Genomic DNA, 22,704 nt, shown 5'->3' with positions numbered 1-22,704 from the left:
TTTCTATGTTTTTCAAAATTACTTGAACATTTATAATAGCTTGTCAGTATTAATTAACCAATGGTACTCTTATTCCAAAGTAAAAAAACTTGATGTTTTAGTTTGGCTGATTAGTCCAAAACTTGGTATGTGATTTCCTTTAGGCTTTTTAGAATATTGTTAAGAGTTAATCCCTCTATCTTTGAGATTTTGTAAGAACCGGATACTCTAGGGAATACTACACAGTAAAATCTCAGTTAACCACACCTTAATTGATTGAATTGCTTAATTAAGAATTCCAGAATGTGGGTATAGAAAGGAAGAGACAGTGCTTGACTCTTAAGATCATGATAAATCACTGGAAAATCTAGAATCAGGATATTGTTTACCAAAACAATCTCAAAGATAGGGCTGAGTGGACACACATTTATTGCAATGTACTATATCAGCCAGCCAGCCAGCAAGCCATTCACCCATCTGTCTGTCCACCCACCCCTCCATCCATCTATCTGTCCGTCCATCCACTTACCCATCCATTTACCCACCCACAGATGGATATCTGTGTATCTAAAGTGCAGTACCGTGACGATTTTTACCAAATGTATTCATATGCTGCTTAACACTGTGAGATCCTAATTATGAAAGAATTCATTCAGCATTTTTATACTAAAATGCAAGAATTTCTGATTTTCTTTTTTAACAGAAATAATATATACAAAACAGATTTCCAATTAACTCAGTAAATTGGAAAATCAATTAATTAATTTAGTGATTGGCTACTGAATTTAGATTTTACCAAGAATATAAAGAATGTAAAGTGAGGTCTATCTCTCAAGGAGCTTATGAATTTAATTGAGAAGACAAGGGCTACATATCTGGTAAGTTAAATAGTCATGTACAAAATAAGCAATTAACAGAGGAAATGTTTCAGTTAAAATTTTTCCAGGGACTGGCCTGGTGTCGTAGTGGTTAACTTCCGCACACTCCACTTTGGTGACCTGGGTTTGCGGGTTCAGATCCTGGGCATGGACCTACACCACTCGCCAGCTGTGCTGTGGCAGCAACCCACACACAAAATAGAGGAAGACTGGTGCAAAGGTTAGCTCAGGGCAAATCTTCCTCAGCAACAAGAACAAAATTTTCCACGTAGTAAGGTAGTTTCATCCCACATATATATTTATGTGGGTGTTCATTGACCATTCTGTAGTCATATATGAACACCCACATATATATATATGTGTATGTGTGTGGGTATTTGATACATATATATATATGTGTATATGTATAGGTATTTATGTATCCACATAAATATGTCAATGTTTCAACCACAGATCACTCTAGTTCCCAGTCATTTAGAAGATCTTGTTTCTAGATTTTAAGGCTTTTCTACCTAATCATTCTTATCTCTTGCTATTTATTGTTAAGATGTATATCACACTGATTGTGATAGTAAACTCATCATGTGGATAGTGGTTATGACTTCTGTGTATAATAAGTGCTGAAAAATGTCAGAGTAAAATTCCTGTATTCACTGAGTGTAAATTAAATTTATTCTTCAGTTATTACCTTTACATCTCAAATCTTCTAATGTTTAAATCTGCCTCTTGAATTGAGAATTGGCTTGAAGACTTAACAAAATAATTCAAAAAACCTAACTCTGATGCTAACAAGAGAAATTGAGTTTATCTATTATTTGCAGTTTTTCTTTTATCATCTTTAGCTGACCAGTTAATTTTAATTGGTTAAAGGTTTTTGTTTTGTTTTGTTTTTTTAACCATCTGATTTTTGATTTCCACATCGGTTTACTGAATCCTGTTTCCTTGGGTATCCTGCCAGCAGCTGGTCACGTCACAAGACCGGTTCATTGGTGAACATGATGTCAATTCAGAATGCTTGTACTCTAGATCATCATTATCAGTTATCTTGATACTTCATGATATTCAGAAAAGTGGGATGTGAGCAGTAATTATTTTGTTGAAAAATCTAAGTGTGTGATACTTTGGTTTACGCCCTGCAGACCTAGAGAAGCTAGCAAATACGATTACTTTGCAGCTCATTAATATGGTCTATATGGAACTTGATTTTAAGTTGTCGTTATGTTGTCTGACGGCCTCCCAAAGAGTATGTTAGCTTCCTAGATTTAGTTTCATCTTTTCACCTCATTGTTCAGTTTAAGCAGCAGAGTTCTGTGGCAACCTTAGGTTCTACTTTACTGCTCATTGCTCCCCTCAAGCACTTTAACGTCAATTGCTGCTTTCAGGAGATTTTTCTCTTTGTAGAGGAAAATACAGTAGATTTCCTCTGGTGTTCAAACTGTCGCCTTTGACCCATGACTCAAATCTTACCTCATTTCTGGAATTTCCTAGCATTTCCTCTTGACCATTCTATATTCTTCTGGGTCTTTAGAATACATCTTAATATCCATCTCCCCAAAACCCGTCTGTAACCATCTTCATTAAGTGAAGGATAATCAGATACACTTTATATGTGAATATATAAACAGGTATTTTTTATTCTTCATTTTATGTATATTGTTCTGTATAGTTTGTTAATTTCATATGTGTTTGTCCACTAGATTGAAAGCTACTTAATGGCAGGGACAATATCTAACCAACAGCCTGTAAACCTCATAGGAGTGTCATATACCCTGTGGACCCTAACTACAAATGTACAACATTTAGTGACATTCACTTTGGTCTCTGCAGTATTCTTTACTCATGGCAGCTGAACATACAAAGAAAACGTGATGACACGAGGTTTACATTTGTTATCCACAAGTACTTTCTCTGTATTTCCTGTAGCAAAGTCATGTATTGTGTAGCTTTGTGATAAACTTTTTGATATTTTGAAGGAGATGGAAGAGTAATAAGCCCTTCGCCTCGTAATAAATCATCATGCATCTCATCCACAACAAACGTGACAGAACTATGTGGGCTGGAAATGAAAACTACCACGAGCTCCTTATCAGCATTTGGAGATTCTTCCATTCAGACACCTTCAAAGTCCAGAATCCGGCAGGGCTGTCATAGTGCTGGCCCCAATGTATCTGGTAATGAGGGACTATCATCTCAGTTATAGGAGAGTTAAAACTTAGTAGTAGGAGTCAGGGTTCTAAAGGGATAAAGATAGCACTAGAGTAGTGCTGTACTTACAGGGCCAATCTCTAAGGCAAGGGAAAACTTTTTGGCACACACAGAACACATGGTTTAGGTTTGAGGAGGAAAGAAGCAAACTCGAATTTAGCAATAAATTTCAAATATGGAGAGCTATGGAAAGTATACTTTCTAGCAAAGATATTTGTATGTGCCAGAGTCCTCCAAATATAAGATGACTTTAGTTTCACGATTTTAAAGGTTTTTCTTAATCAAGTAATTTGTATATCATTTTCAATAGGTGATCATATTAATTTGGTGAGCTCATCAATGCCATCATTTCCTATTCTCCAACGTTCTTCTGAAGAGAAAATTCTTTATTCAGACAGGTTGACCCTAGAAAGGTGAGGACAATTTATTTTCTTTTATTTTTTGACGAGATAATACATAGACATGGTACAAGATTTGAAAGGTGCAGAAGTCTCTCTCACTCCTCTTGTTCTCCAGCTGTATGGTTCTCCTGCCTAGGTATAATCTCAGTTACCAATTTTTTATTTATCCCTCCAGGGGTATGGGGAGGAATTTTATATCTATATAATGTAAAAGAACTTGACAATACTCTGAAAGAGCTCTATAGCGATTCTAAAATATGACATTGTTCGAAATGGATTTTAGGATAGAAAAAACTTTCTGATACAGTCCTCACACAGGCTTCTGGGCCCTAGCCACTCGAGTTCCCTGTTACCTCACTGGTCTCATCTCCTCCTAATCTCTCCTTCACTCACTCTGCTACAGCCACATCTGCCCCCTTGTTCTCTTTGAGTATATCAAGTGTGCTTACACCTCAGGGCTTTTGCACTTGCTGTTACCTCTCCCTGAATGCAGTTCCTCCACAGAGCTGTAGGCACATTCCCTTACCTTCTTTAGGTATTTACTGAAATGTCGTCTCAGGGATGACCTTCCCTGGCCACCCTCTCCAAAGCTGCAACCCCTTCCACCCTGACAGTCCCCAGTCCCTCTTCTCTGCTTTATTTTTCTTCTTAGCACTGTCACCCTCTAACATAATAAATATTTTACTTATGTTTGTTGTCTGTCTCCTCCTCCCAGAGTGTAAGTTCCATAAGCACTGGGAGTTTGGTTCAGTTCTGCATCCCCAGCACCTGGAACAGAGCCTGGGCCAAAATAGGCTCTCAATAAAAGGTTTTGAATTTAGGACTTGGTCCCCATCTTTAAATCTGGAAGGTATCTGCAAAAGAATGGTGGATGAAGGATCCCAACCCTACCTTAGTGTATAACCAGCAGACAGACCACCTCTGCTGTGCGTACCTTTAGCTTACCAGTGTGCACCTGACAGCAAATTGTTAAGCAAACTGCGTAGCTTAGCAGCGCACACCCGACAGCAAATTTTCATGGGCCATTTGTGTTTGTAGGTTGGGAAAAAGCTCTCTGGAGGGTATATGTTGTTTTGTGGAGAAAGTAACACTTGGGGGCAGTATCTCTCATGACATCTTTGCAGTATTGTTGGTTTTTGAGATTGTAATCCTAAAATTTATAGCTTCCACAAAACATTTTGAGGGATTCTGTAGTAATTTTAATCTCAGTCTTTAAAAGTCCAGCTGAGAACAGTACCTCAGCCCCTCAGTTTCGTGTTACTTGACACTAACAGGAGCCAGTATTTGTGAGACCGTGACGTAAGTCGTCAGGCACTCGTGTTGTAGCTTGGGGGGACTCAGGCAGTCGTGAAGAGGGTCCTGGGCACTTGGGCCTCTGGGGTAAAGACGCGGACTTTGATCCAGCAGAGACTTGTTTACCCAGGAAGGTCAGGACCAAGATAACCGACTCAGCTTCAGAGGCTGGTTGTGAAGCGACAGGATCACAAAGAAATCATAAGCTTAGGCATAATTTGATCAGTACCAGGATATACAGTTGAGAAAGTCGGGCTAGCAGCAAGGCACTGAGGGATCATTACTGAAAAGGCAGTGCGTAATGGTAGTGATTTTCAAAGGTGGATCTGCTATGCTGGGCAGCTCCTTAGCCAGGAGACTGAAGGGTCAAGAGTAGAATCCAGGGCCTGCCCAGTGGCACAGCGGTTAAGTGCACACAGTCTGCTTCGGCGCCCTGGGGTTCACCGGTTCAGATCCCGGGTGCGGACATGGTGCCACTTGGCAAGCCATGCTGTGGTAGGTGTCCCACATATAAAGTAGAGGAAGATGGGCATGCATGTTAGCTCGGGGCCAGTCTTCCTCAGAAAAAAAAAAGAGTAGGATCCAGCCCTGAGAAGATTCTAGATGCTTGGAAGAGCTAGCCTCTGGCTGTTCTGGGAGTTGGGGTAGGCTTGGAGTACCAGGATGGCAACCTATCAGCACCAAGTAGGAAATACAGAGGCAAAAGCGTTGTCCAACAGACATGTCAGTAATGGGGTGGGAAGTGTAGCAACTCAGGGGTTTTGTAGGCATAATCAACTCCCCTTGAGAGCACTGGCTTATCTTTGTTTGCTTGCTTGCTTTGATGGATGGCAGGGACTTATGGGGTTATGGTGTGGACAAGTGAGCCTTGGAGCTGGATCTTAGACACTGGATTTGGAATCTAAGAAAGTGACTTTATTTCAAGCTATAGCAGCTTATGTAAGAGGAGAGTTAGAGGTTTTTTTCCTAACTCAGTGATGACTGACTCAAGAATTGGATGAACTAGAATCTGGGGGTATTAGTAAGTTTAGCTATGAGAAACAGACGAAGACTGAAGCAGGAAAAATGAAACAATTTTTTTTTGCTAAGCTGATGTACAAAGAGAGAGATTTTATACTAGAATGCTTACAATTTATTAGTTTATAATTTATAAAACAGAAGCACCAAATGTGGTAGTATAATTGAATGCATGAAATAAATTCTAAACACTAAGCACACATTAAAAGAATTAAACTATTATCTATTTTTTAATTTTACTTTTCTTCTATTTTAAACCAATTTATTCAGGGCCTGTATTTTTAAACATCATATCTTTGTAAACCATTAACATTCAGTTATTTCCCTATCCTAATCATTCTTTTTTTCATTATGAGGAGGATTCGATCACTTCCACAGTTTTATGTAGGCTTATAGCACTGATTTATTTTCCTTAAAGGTTACATTAGCTTGATTTTTACTGGAAGGAAATATTTCTAATAAATCTCCCTATTAGAGTTGTTCACACTCTGATCAATAGAGCTACATTTTCTTCGAAGACTCTTGAAAATCTCAGAGTAAAGCACTCCTGTCTGGCCATTTTATTACACTAGTAGAATTCTTAAAGGGCCCTGCACATATTTACTTCACATGTAATACATTATATATAACTTTTTGCATAATAGAGGCTTACTGTTTTAAATACAGCTGAAGGTATATGTTAAGGTTTCATCCTACTTTAAGCATCCTAAATGTTCTGCAAAGTTCAAAGTGAGTGTTGAATATGTAAAGATACACTTAAAATCTAAGCTTCTGAGGAAATGTTCAAAGGACCACCTTACCATTAATGAATTTCAGGATGAAATTGTTTTCATCAGAGTGAACTATAGATAGCTGAATTTCTTGCTCTTCCTAAGATATCATCCAGCTCAGGAGTCTATGATTCTATGAGAGATCCTTTGATGTGGTTTTTTTTTTTTCTGATGACTTAGTTGCCTGGACAGTCTTTTTATCAGTGGATCGATGGCCAGGGCATTTCTCTGGTTATGTGACATGGTTCTTTGAATCATCTGAACCTCTATCGCAGAAGGCAATTACATTGAGTGTTTTCTGATGTTAAGTCAATTTTATGTGAAATAATTTATATTTGGAGGTTTTTTTAAAATACAATGAGAGCTTAGACTTAATTTTAATAATTACCCTTGTCAAAGTATATTGACTTTTATATGAATGATTTACGATTAGGTCTAAGATGCTTAGTTCATGGAGGCAAGAAATGGTTCTATTTATCTTTTTCTCCTCTCAGCATGGGAGCACAAAAATACTACTAATAATATTTGCAAGAGGAGGCAGGTTGCCAAGTCAGAACTTTATTAACTTTTTAAAATGTTTTCTAGGCAAAAGCTGACTGTATGTCCTATCATCGATGGGGAAGAACACCTTCGTTTGTTGAATTTTCAACACAATTTTATAACTCGGATCCAAAATATTTCTAATCTGCAAAGGCTAATATTCTTGGATTTATATGATAACCAGATTGAAGAAATTAGTGGGCTTTCTACTCTGAGATCCCTCCGGGTCCTTCTGTTGGGGAAAAACAGGTAATCTTTGTAGAACAATTTTTGTTATACTTAGAACTAATGTTGAGTCCTGTGGTGTTTAGATGGCAACTCAGAATTGAATAACACTTGAGAAACTAATAGATTAAAATTTTTGAAAGATTATTTGAATGGATAAAGACTTAACCATAATTTGTTTTATGAGATTCAATCTGACAATTAGTCAAATAACCAAATAACATTTATTGAGTTGTGTATTTTATTATTTCCATTGCTTTCCAGTACCATATCTTATCTGGAAGTAAATAGCAGACTTTGGCCTTACCTTTATGTTCTCTTGGCTATATTTTAAGCGTGTGTATCCACGTTAGGCTTACGTGTTTCACTTGTGATTCTTCTCAGTGCTTGACTGAGGGTAGACATTTGATACTTTGTGACTGTCAAATTACTGACTGATTCTTGTTCAGAGGGTATTTTCAGTGTGTCTATAATGGTACGTCCTGTATGAACCTGCCCAGTTCCTTTCATGAGGCTCTATTGTGGAGTGCAGCAACACAATTCCTGAGTAATTTCCTTGAGATTTGTTCATGACTTTTCTCTCCCTTCTGTTTTACTGGATAGCTTTTACAATGCCTGCAAAGAAGACCTTTTTAGCAAAATCCAAAAATGATTTTTATGTTATCAAATGATGTAGTTTAGATATAGCATTATACCTAAACATGCCCCTCTGTATATACCTAAAGAATTACCCCTTTACTCTCACTAGCCAGTGGTAAATAGAAAATACTTTTTCCCAAATCACGTCCCAGAGTTCTAGGCTCTTGTCTGTTCTCTGTGGTTTCTTGAAAGTTCCAATCATTGTAGTTTATCACCTACTATTAAATCAAGTGTTAAACTAAGTATTATGGTAGCATGAGGGAATTTGGGGGAATTATAGGATCATAGAGTATTAAGCTTGAAGTGACCTCAGAGATCAGCTCTCTCATTTTATATATGGAGAAATTTTTATATATGGAGACATAAAGTGACTTTTGCAAAGTTAGATATGTACAAACTATATACAGTGTGAATATGCCACCAGAGCAGTTCACTGAGTAGAGTGAGGAGTAAACTTTTCATACAGTTAAGGCTTTCCCTTCTAGGTGCTCCCTATTATGTCTCCCAGAGATTTCTTTACTAGTTTCTGATCCTTGGAGTAATTGATGTGTTTGTCTAGCTTCCGTTTATTCTTCAGTACCATTGCCCTTTGCCAGCCCTGGGGTCTAGTGGTTAAGATTTGGTACTCTCACTGCCCTGGCCCAGGTTCATTTCCCAGTCAGGGAACCACACCACCTGTCTGCTGGTTGTCAGCTGCATGTTGCTGTGATGCTGAAAGCTGTGCCAATGTATTTCAAATACCAGCAAGGTCACCTATGGTGGACAGGTTTCAGCGGAGCTTCCAGATTAGACAGACTAGGAAGAAGGACCTGGCCACCCACTTCCAAATAATTGGCCATGAAAACCCTATGAATAGCCGTAGAACATCATCTGATATAGTGCTGAGAGGTGAGAGGTGAGAGCAAAACAGGACCAGGCAGGCTTCTGTTCTGCTGTACACAGGGTCACTAGAAGTCTGGGATCGATTGGATGACACTGACAGCAACAAACCGTTGCCTTTATGCCGTCCTTTTAGTCCTTGAGTTAGGTGCTTTCCAGTGATATTTTTAATCTCCTTTTCTAGTTTTAAACCTAGTTTTAAACAAGAGCTGCTCCTGGTTCCTAAGGTTTTAAATCATCTCTCAGTCTGCTCTCTTTTCCTGCTCCTCCTTTTCAGCTTCTTGGAAATAACCTTTTAAGTTTTTTCAAAATAATTTGTGCCTCAAAGACACCAGTCTATCTGGCCTTCTGACCTTTTTAAAGGTCTCTTTGTTCCTTCAAGTCTAAGGGACGATGCCCTTCTCTATCCTTACCTTGGTCAAGTAAAAGCAATCTGATTCAGTCTCTTCTTCCTCTTTCTACTCTTCCATCTTTTTGTTTGTTTGTTTGCTTTTGGTCATATTTTACTTTATTTTTCACATAAGGAAAAAATTCCTGTTAAACAGTTCTAGAACTGTTCATATTGTTGCATAAAAAGAAAATGAGCCAGAAGACAACTTTCCACATTTTTCCAAAGTGCGTATTTCTGAAGAATCAGTACAATGCAAATCTGATCCCTAAAACATATGCCTGGTGCTTTCCAACCTGCTGACTTTGTCATGGAAGGGGCCTGTGAGCCTTGAGGGTGCAAATCCCTCCTGTGGCAGTACTTTAGTGCACATTATGCAAACCTGACTGAGGACTGCTGGAGAGGAGAGAAGCACAGCTGCCACCCTGTCTCCTCACGTTTGTGGTGGATGACTCGTTATCCTCTGCTAGTCAAGTCCAGAAAGTTTTCTCCGTCCCGCATTGCACAGCACTGCAGCGTCTTTAAAGCCAAGGCAATGGAACCATATATGAAAATCCAGGGCAACGATATGCCTCTAAGTTCAAGCAGCTCCAACAAAAATTTGTGCTCGGAACCTAGAAATACCCTGCTCAGATTCTGTGTGTGAAGTTTACATTGCTACCAAAGAACTCCCAACCCCTCTCTGTCACTTTGCTAGTGAAGTTCTTGCCATCTCTTCTACTTTCTATGTCCCCTGCCTGTCCTTGTGAGATCTTCTAGTGTTCTCATGATCACAGGTGAATGAATAGAACTTCTCTGTGTTTTCTTCTGATCACCCAGGACTATGGATACCAAACTCTCTGCCAGACCCTGGGATTCTGTATTCCTTTCCTTTTGATTCCTTGAAGGTTCCCACTTAGGGATTTGTCTCTGACACCTGAAAGGCCCAGCATTCATATAGACCCTATAATGGGGTCTTTGTCCTCAGTTCAGTAACGTGCTGTGCCCTGCAGAGACGGGCTGTGATGTGCCCCTAGGGGTCTGTGGCTGCTGATGGGTGATGGCTGAGCCTTCTCTTTGTCTCATTTCAGTCTGTTTAATGGGAGAACTTCTTTTTAAAAAATCTTTCGGGTCACATTGGTGTTAATATAATAATCCTTAACCAGTAGGGACTGACGAGGATTCTGAAAATTCCTCACATCAATACCTGATCTGACCAGTGGCCTCCTAGGTCAGCTGATGCCCTTCATGTGCCTCTGAATTCTTTAGAATGGATCTGTTTTTATGTCATTTCAGGTGGTAAGGGTGAGGAGAGAATCTATGGCAAAGGCAATTCACGGGAACAAGACAGCAAGATGTTTGGTTGGTCTTGGGTTTAACTGACTGAGTGACTTGTGTATTTTTCTTCCTGTTCACCTGAGCAGTCGGAATCTGAAGTGAGAGTCATAAAGCCACTATGGGTCAAAGCTTAGAGAATGCCCAAGTCACGACACATAGGGACTGTTTTACTGGATAGCTTAACAGTGTGTGAGGCCCTGGTGGAATTCTGTGGGGAGACGTGCTGCACATGAAGGTTTCTGTGATTGAAGTGCCTTAAAGGTGCCCAGAGTTTCTGAAAAATACAGAAACAGATTACATTGATCCTCCAAATCAGAGAACTTTGCCGAGACCATTTCCATCCCTTGTGTATAATTTTCAAAATTTTAAAAATATAATTCTCAGACAAATAGATAGTAATTACAGGCCAGTGTTTTAGTTAACTCAGTACGTAATGATGGAACCAGTAGGATGACAAAGCTCGTTCAAAGGAGCATAAGAGAAACTGATATATAGTCAATGAAAAGTGAAGAATGTTGGAATAAGATTGTTGTTATAAAACAGGTTAATATCCTACAAAGCAGTAAAATCATAACCCTCAGGTTATCTTTTCTTTTCTTTTCTTTTTTTGCTAAGGAAGATTTGCCTTGAGCTAACATCCATGCCAATTTTCCTCTGTTTTTTAGTAGATGGGCTGCCAGCACAGCATGGCCACTGACAGAGCAGTGTAAGTCCATGCCTGGGAACTAAACCCAGGCTGTCAAAGTGAAGCACACTGAACTTGACCACTAGGCCACTGGGGCTTCCCCAGGTTCTTGTTTCTCTTAGACAAAATAAATTACATTCCTACCTGGCAAAAATCAGCATTACATCTTATCAGTTTTCTACAAGTTAGTATATGACTTTACAGAGTTTGGGCTGTAATCTGTAGTGAATAGATGATCCTTAGGTAGGCTTGTGGACAGTGCTCTGATATGACATTGAAAGGACATGCAGTCATCCCTTTGCCTTGTTTCCAAATTTTGGTTATCAACACTGAGTAGCACCCTTTCTTCTATACTTGCGTATCACTGCTTTAGAAAATTGGTTTTTGTACCTACCATTTGTTTTTCACTTGAATATTTATATTTTATTATTTACATTATCCCATATCATTAAATGTTCTTTGAAAATATAATTTTTAAGAGCTGTATGATATATATATATGAATATATGTAATAATTTACTTAATATTTCCCTTTTGTTAGACATTTACATTGTATCCTTTATTTTGCTATGCTAATGCTGTGATGAATATCCTTTTCCATAAGTCTTTGTCTGCATCTCTGATTATTTCCTTATAACAGGCTTTAGTATTTTCCGTGTAACAGGGGAGTCATCGTCATAAGGTTCGCGTGAGGGGAGAACTGAGATTGATGAGGAGGAAGGTCTATATTTCAGGGCAGTGCTTCTCAAAGTGTGATCCCTGGACCGGCAGCATCAGCAGCACCCAAGAAGTGGTTCTGAATGCAAGTTTTTGAACCCTATTGTAGGAATTCTGGAGATAGGGCTCAGCAGTCTATTTTTAGCAAGCCCTCCAGATGATTCTGATGCACACACAGAAGTTTGAGAACCTCTGTTTTAGGAAATGTAAACTTGGGAAAATAAAAGAATTGAATACAAGGCGTCTCTAATAGCTATGAGGTCGGATTGCTGTTAGAAAGCATCACTCTGTCCTAAGCCATATTATTAGGATACTGTCACCTTCTCTAACTGTTCAAGGTATTTCAAGAGCAAAGCAGGTGGAGGAATAATTTTGTTGAAAGTTTTGTCTGTTTTCCCATCTCGTTTGGCTGCTACTGTTAGTATTGTTAATAATATTGGCTGTTATTATTAGAGATATTTCATTGTTCTATAGGATAGTATTACATGCCTGACTCGGGATGAAGGCTAATTAAGGATTCCGCTGAGTCTGGAAGGATGTTAATGGTTTGGATGAAGTGACTGAGCAGTGTTGAGGCAGTAGGGTGCTTTCTAGGAAAAGAGCAGATTCTGCCAGTGTGATGGTGTGAAAGAGGAGACTGAGGAGGAGATTGTGGTCATGGGGGAGTGTGTGTGTGAGAGAGAAGGGAGAGAGGAGGAACCAGAATCACGCTGTGATGGTACATAGTGAGTGTATGAGAAATATTTTTATAAATTAAATTGGCTTGAATTGGTTTTGGTGATAGAAGTCTGGATTTGGCACTGATATAAGATGGCTGAGGTAAATGGAGATAGAAATTCATGAACTTTAAGTCTGCATTATGTTCACATGCTGATCAGCATGTATGAAGTTTCAAGGGGCGATCCAGGTTCTGGATCAGTTGGAGGCAGCTGGACAGGTAAGGTAGCCGTAGAAGATAGGAGTGACGGAGACAGTGGGTAGACCCTAACCATTAGGGAATGTAAGAGGGGACTTCTTAGAGAGAAAATTCTGTGTTTTTCAACTTGTAGCAATGTTTTAGCTTTTCATGAGATGGCAAATCAAAAATTCCAAATAAATATTACAACTGAGCAGGTCCAGTAGAAAGCATTTAGGTAGTTTGTATTTGTGATAAATAATCCTGTTGTGAATACCCTTGTACATGAAATTCATCCATTTAGTTAGTATGTTTATTCATTCATTCAACAAATATTTATTAGGTACCTACTTGTGCCAGGCACTGTCATGAATGCTGGGGATAGAGTAGAGAACATGTCAAAGTTTCTGCTCTCTTGAGCTCCTATTTTGGTTTGAGGAAGGAGATCATAAAAAGGTAAACATATAAGTAATATAATCTTAGGCAAGGATAACTGCAATGAAGTCAATTAAAAGCAGAGAAAGGAGAGAGTAATGGGGATGGGAAAGAGGAGAGCTATTTTTGATAGGATCATCTGGAAAGGCCACTCCGAAAAGATATTTGAGCCAAGATCTGAATAATGTGAAGGCATGAACCATGTGAAGTCCTGGGGAAGAACATTAAGGAAGAAGGAACTGCAAGGGTAAACCCCCAAGGCAGGAATGAATTTGTTAGGTTAGAGACAGCAAGAAAGCCCCTGTGACTGGAGCAGAGTGAATGGGTGCGCCTCAGTGATGGTAGGAGAGAAGGCGGAGGAAGAGTCAGCAGCCAAATGGTTTAGGGCCTTGAAGACTGAGGTTAGGAGTTTACATTGTATTCTAAGGTGAAGGGAACTGCCTTGAATAAGTGCCTTATCCTAAGGTTCTTAGAAGTAGAATTGTTCTTCTCTAAAGATCTAACTTTTAAGCTGTCTTTGGGATGTTCCCTGCAGTGGGACTGCATCTTTAACGTTATAATTAAATCAATGGGAAGTATGTTTTTCTTTAATATGTATAATTATATATGGTCTCTCTCTCTTTATATAGCTGGTTCTCTATCTGTGTATAGAGAATAAATTAAAATGAGTTATGCCTTAGCATGTTTTGATTTACAATAGGTGTGATACATCCATATTTCTATCTACTTATTATGATTTTCAGAATCAAGAAAATCTCAAATCTGGAGAATCTAAAAAGCTTAGATGTCTTGGACCTTCATGGAAATCAGGTATCGTAAAGCCTTTTTATTTCTTTCTTTTTTGGCAAAAGTCCAGGAAATTTGGTATTATAAAAGTTTTAAGTTATGTTCATGTTGAATTTTTGAAGAGTTACTTCACTGATTCACTGAAATTTCTAAGGTATTAAGCCTATTTATATAAGATTTGGTAATACCTTGGCAGTAAATGACAGACAAAACATATAAAACCTTTGGAATCCTTATAGTTAGGACAATTTTGTTTCTTATTTAGTCCTTTATTAACTTATCTTTTAAGTAGACGTTATCCAACCCCAACCCAAGAGCTAGGTTGTTACTAATGGTTTTCTTCTACTTAAGTGTTCCTCCTTCATTCCAAGGTAACCCCAATTCTGGATTTCACATTTATCATTCCTCTTTGGTTTTTTTTCAGTTCGTTTTATCACGTATAATTGTGTCTAAATAATATATTGTTTAGTAGTATTGTCTGTTAATTTAAAAAAGGCATCATACTCTATGTTGACATCTAGTGTTTGCTTTTTGGATACAACATTATGTTACTGAGAGTCATCTGTTTGAATAAGTAGCTGTAGTTTATTCATTTCCACTGTTGTATGTTTCATGTTGTGGCTATATGAAAACTTTTTTCTCTAGTTTATTATTGATAGATGTTTGAGTTGTTTCCTTTTGTTGTTGTTGTTTGTTTTGTTTCCTGTTAGGAATAGTGCTTCTAAGAACATTGATGTATGTGTTTCTTCCATACACCATAAGGACTCTAGAGTCTATATCTAGGAGTGAAACTGATGGGTCATAGGTTATTTAAATGTTTAATTTTAAAAGATAACGCCAAATTGTTTTCCAAAGTGGTTGTACCAGTTTATGCTCCTACCAGTAATATTTAAGAGATCTGTTGCTTCAGTCTTTTTTTTTTTTCCTTCATAAAGCTCACCTTCACCTGTGATCATTCTTTTTTCTTTTTTGAAAGATTGGCCCTGAGCTAACATATGTTGCCAATCTTCCTCTTTTTTTTTTCTTCTTCTCCCTAAAGCCCCCAGTACATAGTTGTATATTCTAGTTGTAGGTCTTTCTAGTTCTGCTATGTGGGACGCCACCTCAGCATGGCTTGATGAGCGGTGCTTGGTCCGTGCCCAGGATCCAAACTGGCCAAACCCTGGGCAGCCAAAGTGGTGTGCATGAACTTAAGCACTCGGCCATGGGGCCAGCCCCCACGTTCTTTTCAACATTTGGAATCGTCAGGCTTCTTAATTTTTGCTGATTGAGTTTGTGTAAAGTGTTGTCTCCTTGTGGTTTTGATTTATATTTCCCTGATTACTATATACTCTGGGCTTATTGTTCTGTTCAGTCAATTTGTCTACCCCTCTATCTGTCTGTCTGGATTTCTCTATCTGGTTTATTTCCCCTCCTTATTCTTCTCTCTCAGAGCATCTCAGCTGTCTTTTTAACCCTTTGCTCTTCCATTTAAATTTTAGTGTTTGAAATGTATTTATTTATGAATAGCTACATGAGCTACATACTCCTGCAGAAGGTAAAGCCTCTCCTGAGGTAGTGAGCATACATTCTGGGATGGTCCAGGAGTCCCTGCGTGTTGATAAACAAGATCTGTCACTGCCATTTGCGGTTGGTCAGGCGCAAACCTCAGTATGATCTCTGTAGGTTTTCTAACAGCTGTTAGTCCCAATTGTTTTGGTGAAAAGCTAATGTAATTAATAAAAACCTTGATAGATCTAGATAGGCCACATCTGCTAGGTTCTAATCTCATCGCAGCCCTCTCTGTGAGTCTGTCTGTGTGTGCACGTTGTGGGAGGAGTGCCGAAGACCTGGGAATTGCCCAGCTCTGCAGGCGGGTTAGTGTTGCTCTAATAGAATTGAAGTTACCCAGTTAGATAGTGGTGGAATGGGAAGAGAAATTAAAGAGTTTTGTCAGTGAGAAATATCATATGCAAAAGCACTGAGACTAGAAACAATATGGTAAGTATTTTTTACTGCTAGAAAATTTAGCACATGTTGTGGACTGGTGAGAGATGAGGCAAGAAAAGTAGGTAAAGGGCAGATTGGAGGACTTTGTACTCCTTGTCATAACAAGGAATTGCCATTTAACTTGTAGCCCACTATTTTTAAAACTATTCATAAGTATAAATGAAACATTTTATGGTAGCAATATTTTTATTAAGTTTATTTAAAAATGTATATATGAGAAATAAACATTTATCCAGGATCTCTAGGAGAACTAACATATCACTTGATCTATATACTGTGTATAGGAATTATTTACCAACCATTATGTTGATGAAAACTGCTCTATCCCTTGTTAGCTGACCTGTGTTAACTGTCTTATAATTTCAGCATACGTTTGTCATGTTGCGTGTATTAATATTAAATATTTGTACCACACAAATTATTTCTCAAGGCTCTTTAACTACAAGAAGGAAGTTTGAAATGAAAATCTAAGTCTTGTTTCAAAATATCTAACCAGTAAGCAAAAATTTGGAGTATTTCAAAGCGAAGACAGACTTGGTGACCTTAAGCTTCTAAAAAGTCAGGAGATAAACTATTGAAGATGAAACAATGTCCAACTCTAAAAAAAAGGGTCAGGTAGCTAAAAAACTAAGAGAAAATTAAGTGAATTTTTTGTCTTTGAATTTACTTCCATTGGAAATAAAAATGATACTTGTATATTTTGAAATTAAATAAAATTGATTTATGGATGTGAAGACATTCTGAGGAATGATGATAGTGTTCAAGAAATAGATTGAGGAATGGAAAGAGATGGAGGGAGGTAAAACGAGACAGACAACAGCTGAGAGACTAATCCGATAATCCTGGTGAGAAGTGATAGTGGCTTGAACGGAAGTAGTAGCAATAGGGATAATAATAGGGGGACAGATTGAATAAATATTTAAAGAGTAGAAACATCAAGATTTAGCAATTGTTAATACATGAGTAGCGAAGTATACAGAGGAATCTGGGAGGGTGACTCCCAATTTCTGACCTAGATTTTTTTTGATCTACCAGAATTTGTTCTCTCGGTAACGCTTGTGCTTCGAAAAAAATCTGTTCTTTCAGTGATATCTTTTCCTTCAGGGAGAGCTTGCCCTTTCTGTGGTTGCTTCCCTGAAAGCAGACATTCGCTCTGTCAGTATTGTTGAGTAGGAAGGTTGTCTTTGTTTAGACAGAGCAGTCTGGTTACTCTTATACACAAAGCTAAGACTGGAAAATCCAGCTTTCCTGTATGTATTAGGAAACTCTGCAGTCTGACTTGGGACCCTCTCTCTGATCAGTATGACCCATGATTGGGCTTCCAAACATTCCCATCAACTCTTCTTCTTGCTGTGAAGTTTATTAACTAATCAAGAACCATGCTCTCACCCTACACCGCCCTTTGCTTAAAGTTTCTATCGTTTACTCTATTCTTGTGACTTTGTCTATGGCTGTGACGAGTAACAGACTTTATTCTGTCAGAGATGTTATATATGATTCCAGCCTATCTGATTGCAAACCAAGATGCCCAACAATATCACCAGTGATTTTTTTTTTTTAAATTACGGGTTGATACCTGTATATTAGATTTAACATTAACAATGTTTCTTTTCAGAGTTACCAAACTAAAGGGTAACTCTAAAATGTAGGCATTCTAATTGTAAGTCCCACCAGGACCAAATGGAATTGGAGAGAGGTAGTTTTCTAAAAGAAAAGCCCCAGGATTATTTGCAGAAGGGAGAAAACACCCTATTCAGGTTATACAACAATTGTGCCCCTTCATCCTGTATATTTATATCTTTCTTGAGCTCAGGAAAGTTTTATTTATTTGAATATTGCTTTTCCATTTATGTTTGTTATATCTATGTTGTTTGTCTTTCGTATCCCCATCTTATCTTTTATTCCTCTTATCTCTATTTTTTCTTAGTATTTCAGGAGAATTTCTCAAGCCTGTGCTGACATTACTCATTTTCTACAGTGTCTATTTTGCCTTTTGCTGATTCCATACGTTTCAGATTACATCACCTATTTAGTTTTGAAATGTTTTTGTCCATGTCTTGTTATACAGTTCTGTCATCTGAAAATACTGATAACCTTGTTTCTTCTTTTACAATTTTTTGTTTAATTTATTGTCATTTTACGTTAGTTAGACCAAAAATCTTAGGACAAATTTTAAAGCATGGTCAGATGTTACCTTTATGTATTATTGAATTTATAATAAACATACTTGGGTTTCCCTTCTCAAACCTGGATAGAATCTAGATGATATTTCTTGAATGTAAGGTAAGGTCAAAACAACAACATAGAAACTGGATTATAAAACTAAAAAAATTCTGTTAGCTAACATCTGCTTTGAATTGTTAAATGAAAAATTTCAAATAATACATATGTGTGATGGCAATACATAGAAAATTAATCTCTAGTGATTTTGAAGTTTATTTTTAATGTTCAGAGGAAAAAGTGTTATGTGTATGACTCATTGTCACTTAAGTACATTACATTAAAAGGTTGATGAAGCTCCCCAAAAGGACCTCTACTTCTGTGTCACGTAGAAACTCATCCCATTGTGCTATGCTTGCTACATTACAATAGTACAATAGTGGGGCTGAAAATCCTGTTGAGGTCTCATCACTTCATGGGTATAGCTTGTGCTTATCCTGACCTTGCTGTGAAAGCCTAGCTCCTCTGCTGCAGTTCAGTGCTTATGTACACGTGCATATTCCATGATTCAAGTCCTCTCGTTCTAAACAGTTAATGTCTACCTGACTAAACATTATCTATCTGTCCCCTCTCTCTTTTTTTTTTTGGAGGAAGATTAGCCCTGAGCTAACTGCTGCCAATCCTCCTCTTTTTGCTGAGGAAGACTGGCCCTGAGCTAACATCCGTGCCCATCTTCCTCTACTTTATATGTGGGACGCCTACCACAGCATGGCTTGCCAAGCAGTGCCATGTCCGCACCCGGGATCCGAACCTGCGAAGCCCAGGCCACCGAAGCAGAACATGCTCCCTTAACTGCTGCACCACCAGGCCGGCCCCTGTCCCCTCTCTTAAACATTTCCACTAATAAAGAATATCACCCTCTACTGGGGATCCTAGATCCTTGAGTTATTTCCATTCAGACTCTTGACTGCTCTCAGGATCCTGCAGTATAAATGGAATTAACAAGGGAAACTTAGTATCATTCCTTTTCCTTGCTTCTCTCAGAGGACAGAATTGCTTGGTCAAAACATTGTGAGCTTATGCCTTGGGCTCATAGTAAGTTTCTGTTTGGCAAGTAGTATGTATACTTCTTGTTATCTTCATGGGACCTGGCACAGTATTGGGCACTTAGAGAGGTCCCAAACGACGGACTTGTTGATTACTGGATAAAATTTGCTTCAAATATTTACTATTTTCAAATTATAAAATACGTTTCTTTAGTTAATTTTCACAAGTTAAATGACTTCATGTTATCTGCAATAGAGGAAATAGAAATAGATTTTTAAATGTCTTCATATAAACCTGTCAGTGAATCCAATGACTCTATCTTTTATTTTTAGGGTTTTTATAACATGCATGTCTGAGATTTATGGCTGCTAATCATCCCTTCCTCATTTTTTAACAGATTTCTAAAATCGAAAATGTCAGTCATTTGTGTGACTTGAGAGTTTTAAATCTTGCCAGAAACCTTTTAAGTCATGTTGATAATCTTAATGGGCTGGACTCACTAACTGAACTTAACCTGAGACATAATCAAATCACTTTTGTGGTGAGTATTAAAGTAGAATCAATATGTGATCCCTGGCTTTTCTTTTAAGGAAATGAAATAAATGTTATAGCATTGCTTTATGCAAAGTAAGAATCAAAGGTAATTTAGTTTTTTCTGAATTTAAATTGTGGATATAATTATTAAGCTTTATAATATTTTGATTTGGGAAGTGTTAACATGTTTTCCATTAGAAAGAGTATAGAAGTATGAGTAAATGAATCAGCTAGTGTAAATGAACACTGAATCCTTTCCTGTTTTGTCCTGGGTGTTTTAATAAGAAAGAAGGTTATTGGTGACTGAAAGTTGATTAATTGTTGCACCAAGAGGAGAAAGGCACAGAGAGGAGAGCTTGAGCACTGTGAAAACATGCATAAATATCATATCCCTTGCAGTTTTTAAAGAGGCAACTTGGTTTAGCAGAAAGAGCATTGCATAGGGCTTCAGAGGCCTAGTTCTGGTCTCAGCTTCATCTTTCATGAGCTGTGTGACCTTCGCTAGATCACTTTAACTCTTAAGCCTCAGTTTACTGTTCACTAAAATAAGGGCATTTGGGCTAGATTATCTGTAGGGTCCTTTTTGCTTGTTGACTCTGAAAAAAGACTTAAAGATGGTAGAGAACTGGCATGTGAGCAGGAGGATAAGAGTTAGCATTGTGGGGGCAAAACCACAGAAAGGCAACTCTAGAACTCTGAAGATAAACTTCATTAGATTTATAGTTATGCTCAAGTTCAGCAACTAAGTAACAGCTTGGTGCTCAGGTATTTTGACTTGTGCATATGTGAAGAGCACTAGAAATACAACTTTTAGCTGTGTGATATGATACAGGCAAGGACGACTTCTAATGATTTGTAAGAATGTTATTTGTTCTTTTAACAAGTTTCCTTTGTTTATATGCAATAAAAAACTTCATTAGGTTCTCTCTGGATATCATTTAAGCACTTTTAAAGGCACAATATAACTCCGAACTTTTTCAAGACTTTGAGTTCCTTAGTAAATAATTAAGTATAACTGTAAGTGGTACCCTTGAAAAGGTTGGGGGACAGATGATGCGTTATATCTAGGCCTCATTGTACAGGCTGGTTTCATTTTGAAGTTTTCCCAGAAAATCTGGGCCAAGTAGTGCTCATATTTTTTAGGAGGTTGAGATAATTTCAGAACCTTCGCCAAGACATGGATTTATTCCAGAACCTCTAAATTTTATCATGCCATCCCCAGATTGGATTTAAATACTGCAAATGGCTTGTTTATTTTAGAAGACATCCAGACTGAGTTAATCTGTTTCATTGCTGAGTCTCTAGGAACTGCTCAGGCTGGACTTAACCTGACCTTAAGATTTGGGTATAGTGAGAATCCAAAAAGCTTTGGTAGGGTAGGGTACAGAAATTTATAGGCTCTAGCATATCCCTGTCTATATTTTGTCTTTCATTTGGAAAATTCAAAATGCATATAGAAGAAGTTGCTTACTGAATTTCCCATTGAGTATTATGTCTAATCATTACTGGTATCGTTTAGGCAGTAATAAACATTTTATGGAAGAAGAAATTGCATTAATTTCTAAAAGCTAAAAAGATTTAGTGATAAGTATTATACATATATGATTATCATTATCATGATAATGATAAGTATCATGTATATTAATTTACAGGAAATTGTGAGTATACATTTAAGGATAAATAAGAAACTTTACTCAACTCTTGTTTGTTTCTTTTTCAAAGCATCCTTTTCTTAAAAGAGCCAAGAGACTTTTAAATTTGAAGATTCTTTTTTTTTTCATCATCTTTTCTTTTCTCCAGGGTCAGTTATCACACTCTTTCTTTTTCCTTTTTTTTTCTTCCATGGTTTTGATTTTCCTCAATGGCTGGTAATCCTTAAATGAAGGACCATGTTAAGTAGTGGCTGGGTCTCTTGTGCAGTTGAATAGGTTTTTTTAACCATAAGGTCTCTCCCTGGAATGATGACTAGCTTTGTGTAAGTTTTTAAATCCCACACATTGGCAGACTTCCCTTTAGAGTAAGTGGAAGGGAAAAGGCAGGCTCGCTCTGTAGTTGCCAAAATGGGAAAGACTTTACTTTTGGGAGTAGAAGGGCTTCAGTAGCTTTTGTGCCAGGTAATACTGCCATTCCTTTTTCCCCTCTGGTTCTACTGTGGCCAGTTATTAATTATCTCCATAGATAAAACACCCGCACTCTCCATCCTTCTTTGACAGATGCTCTATTTTGTTTAGAGAGCAGATCCTGAGGCTCCAGCTGGGGGTTTCTTCAGCCAGCTGGTCTGTGTGTGCATGGCAGGGGTGGGAGTGGGCTGGGAGTAGGATGGGTTTGTTGGTGTTCCAGGAATAGCTGTTGAGTAGACAGACATTTAATTACACATCTGCTTGATTGCCCACAGTTAGCCGCAGTCCACGCCTGCTCTTTGTACGTGTTAACCCTGAGCATGGAGTGAGATGGCATTCTGTCAGACAGAACTGCTGCCTTTGCAGCGCAGCGTCTCTCCTGCTAGTTTTAAGCTGCAGTTTTCTCTGTTCAGAGTTATCTCCAACAAGATCCTGTTTTCCAACTTCCTGAAATTCACCAAAAATGCCAGTCTGTTAATGATAACTCTTGTTTTTAGCATTTTCGTGGATTTACTCATTTTGTGTTTTTTTTTTCTGCTTCACCCATTGAATCTTGGGAAGGAGATGAAACAAATACCTTACCTACTTCATCATCTTATTAGAAACCTTCTCTGATGTTTTTGATGTAGAAAAGTTACTGTTTGTTTGTTGTAGTTAAATTCACCAATCTTTTTCTTGGAAATTTTGTAAATTTCAAACCAGATATCTTTTTAGTTTATATATTTCCCTGTTAAAAATTACTAAACATTTCAGACACTCTTAAAAGATGAGGAAATAATGTTACCAACATTTGTATATCCACCAA

At 37.9% G+C, this 22,704-nt stretch overlaps 1 protein-coding gene across 10 annotated transcripts in view; it reads left to right on the top strand.

The window, feature by feature from the left end:
- Positions 1–22,704, top strand: part of LRRC49 (leucine rich repeat containing 49) — a 137,454-nt gene that overhangs the window by 5,246 nt on the left and 109,504 nt on the right. For 3 of the 10 annotated variants that reach the window (XM_070621837.1, XM_070621811.1, XM_070621847.1), the window contains 5 exons: positions 2,831–3,028; positions 3,373–3,475; positions 7,129–7,332; positions 14,007–14,073; positions 19,643–19,786. In XM_070621837.1, the coding sequence (XP_070477938.1) occupies positions 2,920–3,028; positions 3,373–3,475; positions 7,129–7,332; positions 14,007–14,073; positions 19,643–19,786 (627 nt within the window). In that variant the 5' untranslated portion in view covers positions 2,831–2,919. The remainder of the gene's footprint in view (positions 1–2,830; positions 3,029–3,372; positions 3,476–7,128; positions 7,333–14,006; positions 14,074–19,642; positions 19,787–22,704) is intronic. The other 7 variants (XM_070621826.1, XM_070621860.1, XM_070621864.1 and 4 more) reach the window with 3 other exon arrangements.

Source organism: Equus przewalskii, chromosome 1, assembly GCF_037783145.1.
Source record: "Equus przewalskii isolate Varuska chromosome 1, EquPr2, whole genome shotgun sequence".
NCBI classification, from domain to species: Eukaryota; Metazoa; Chordata; class Mammalia; order Perissodactyla; family Equidae; genus Equus; species Equus przewalskii.
Note: the sequence above shows the minus strand (reverse complement) of the source record. Positions and strands in the feature narration are given on the sequence as shown.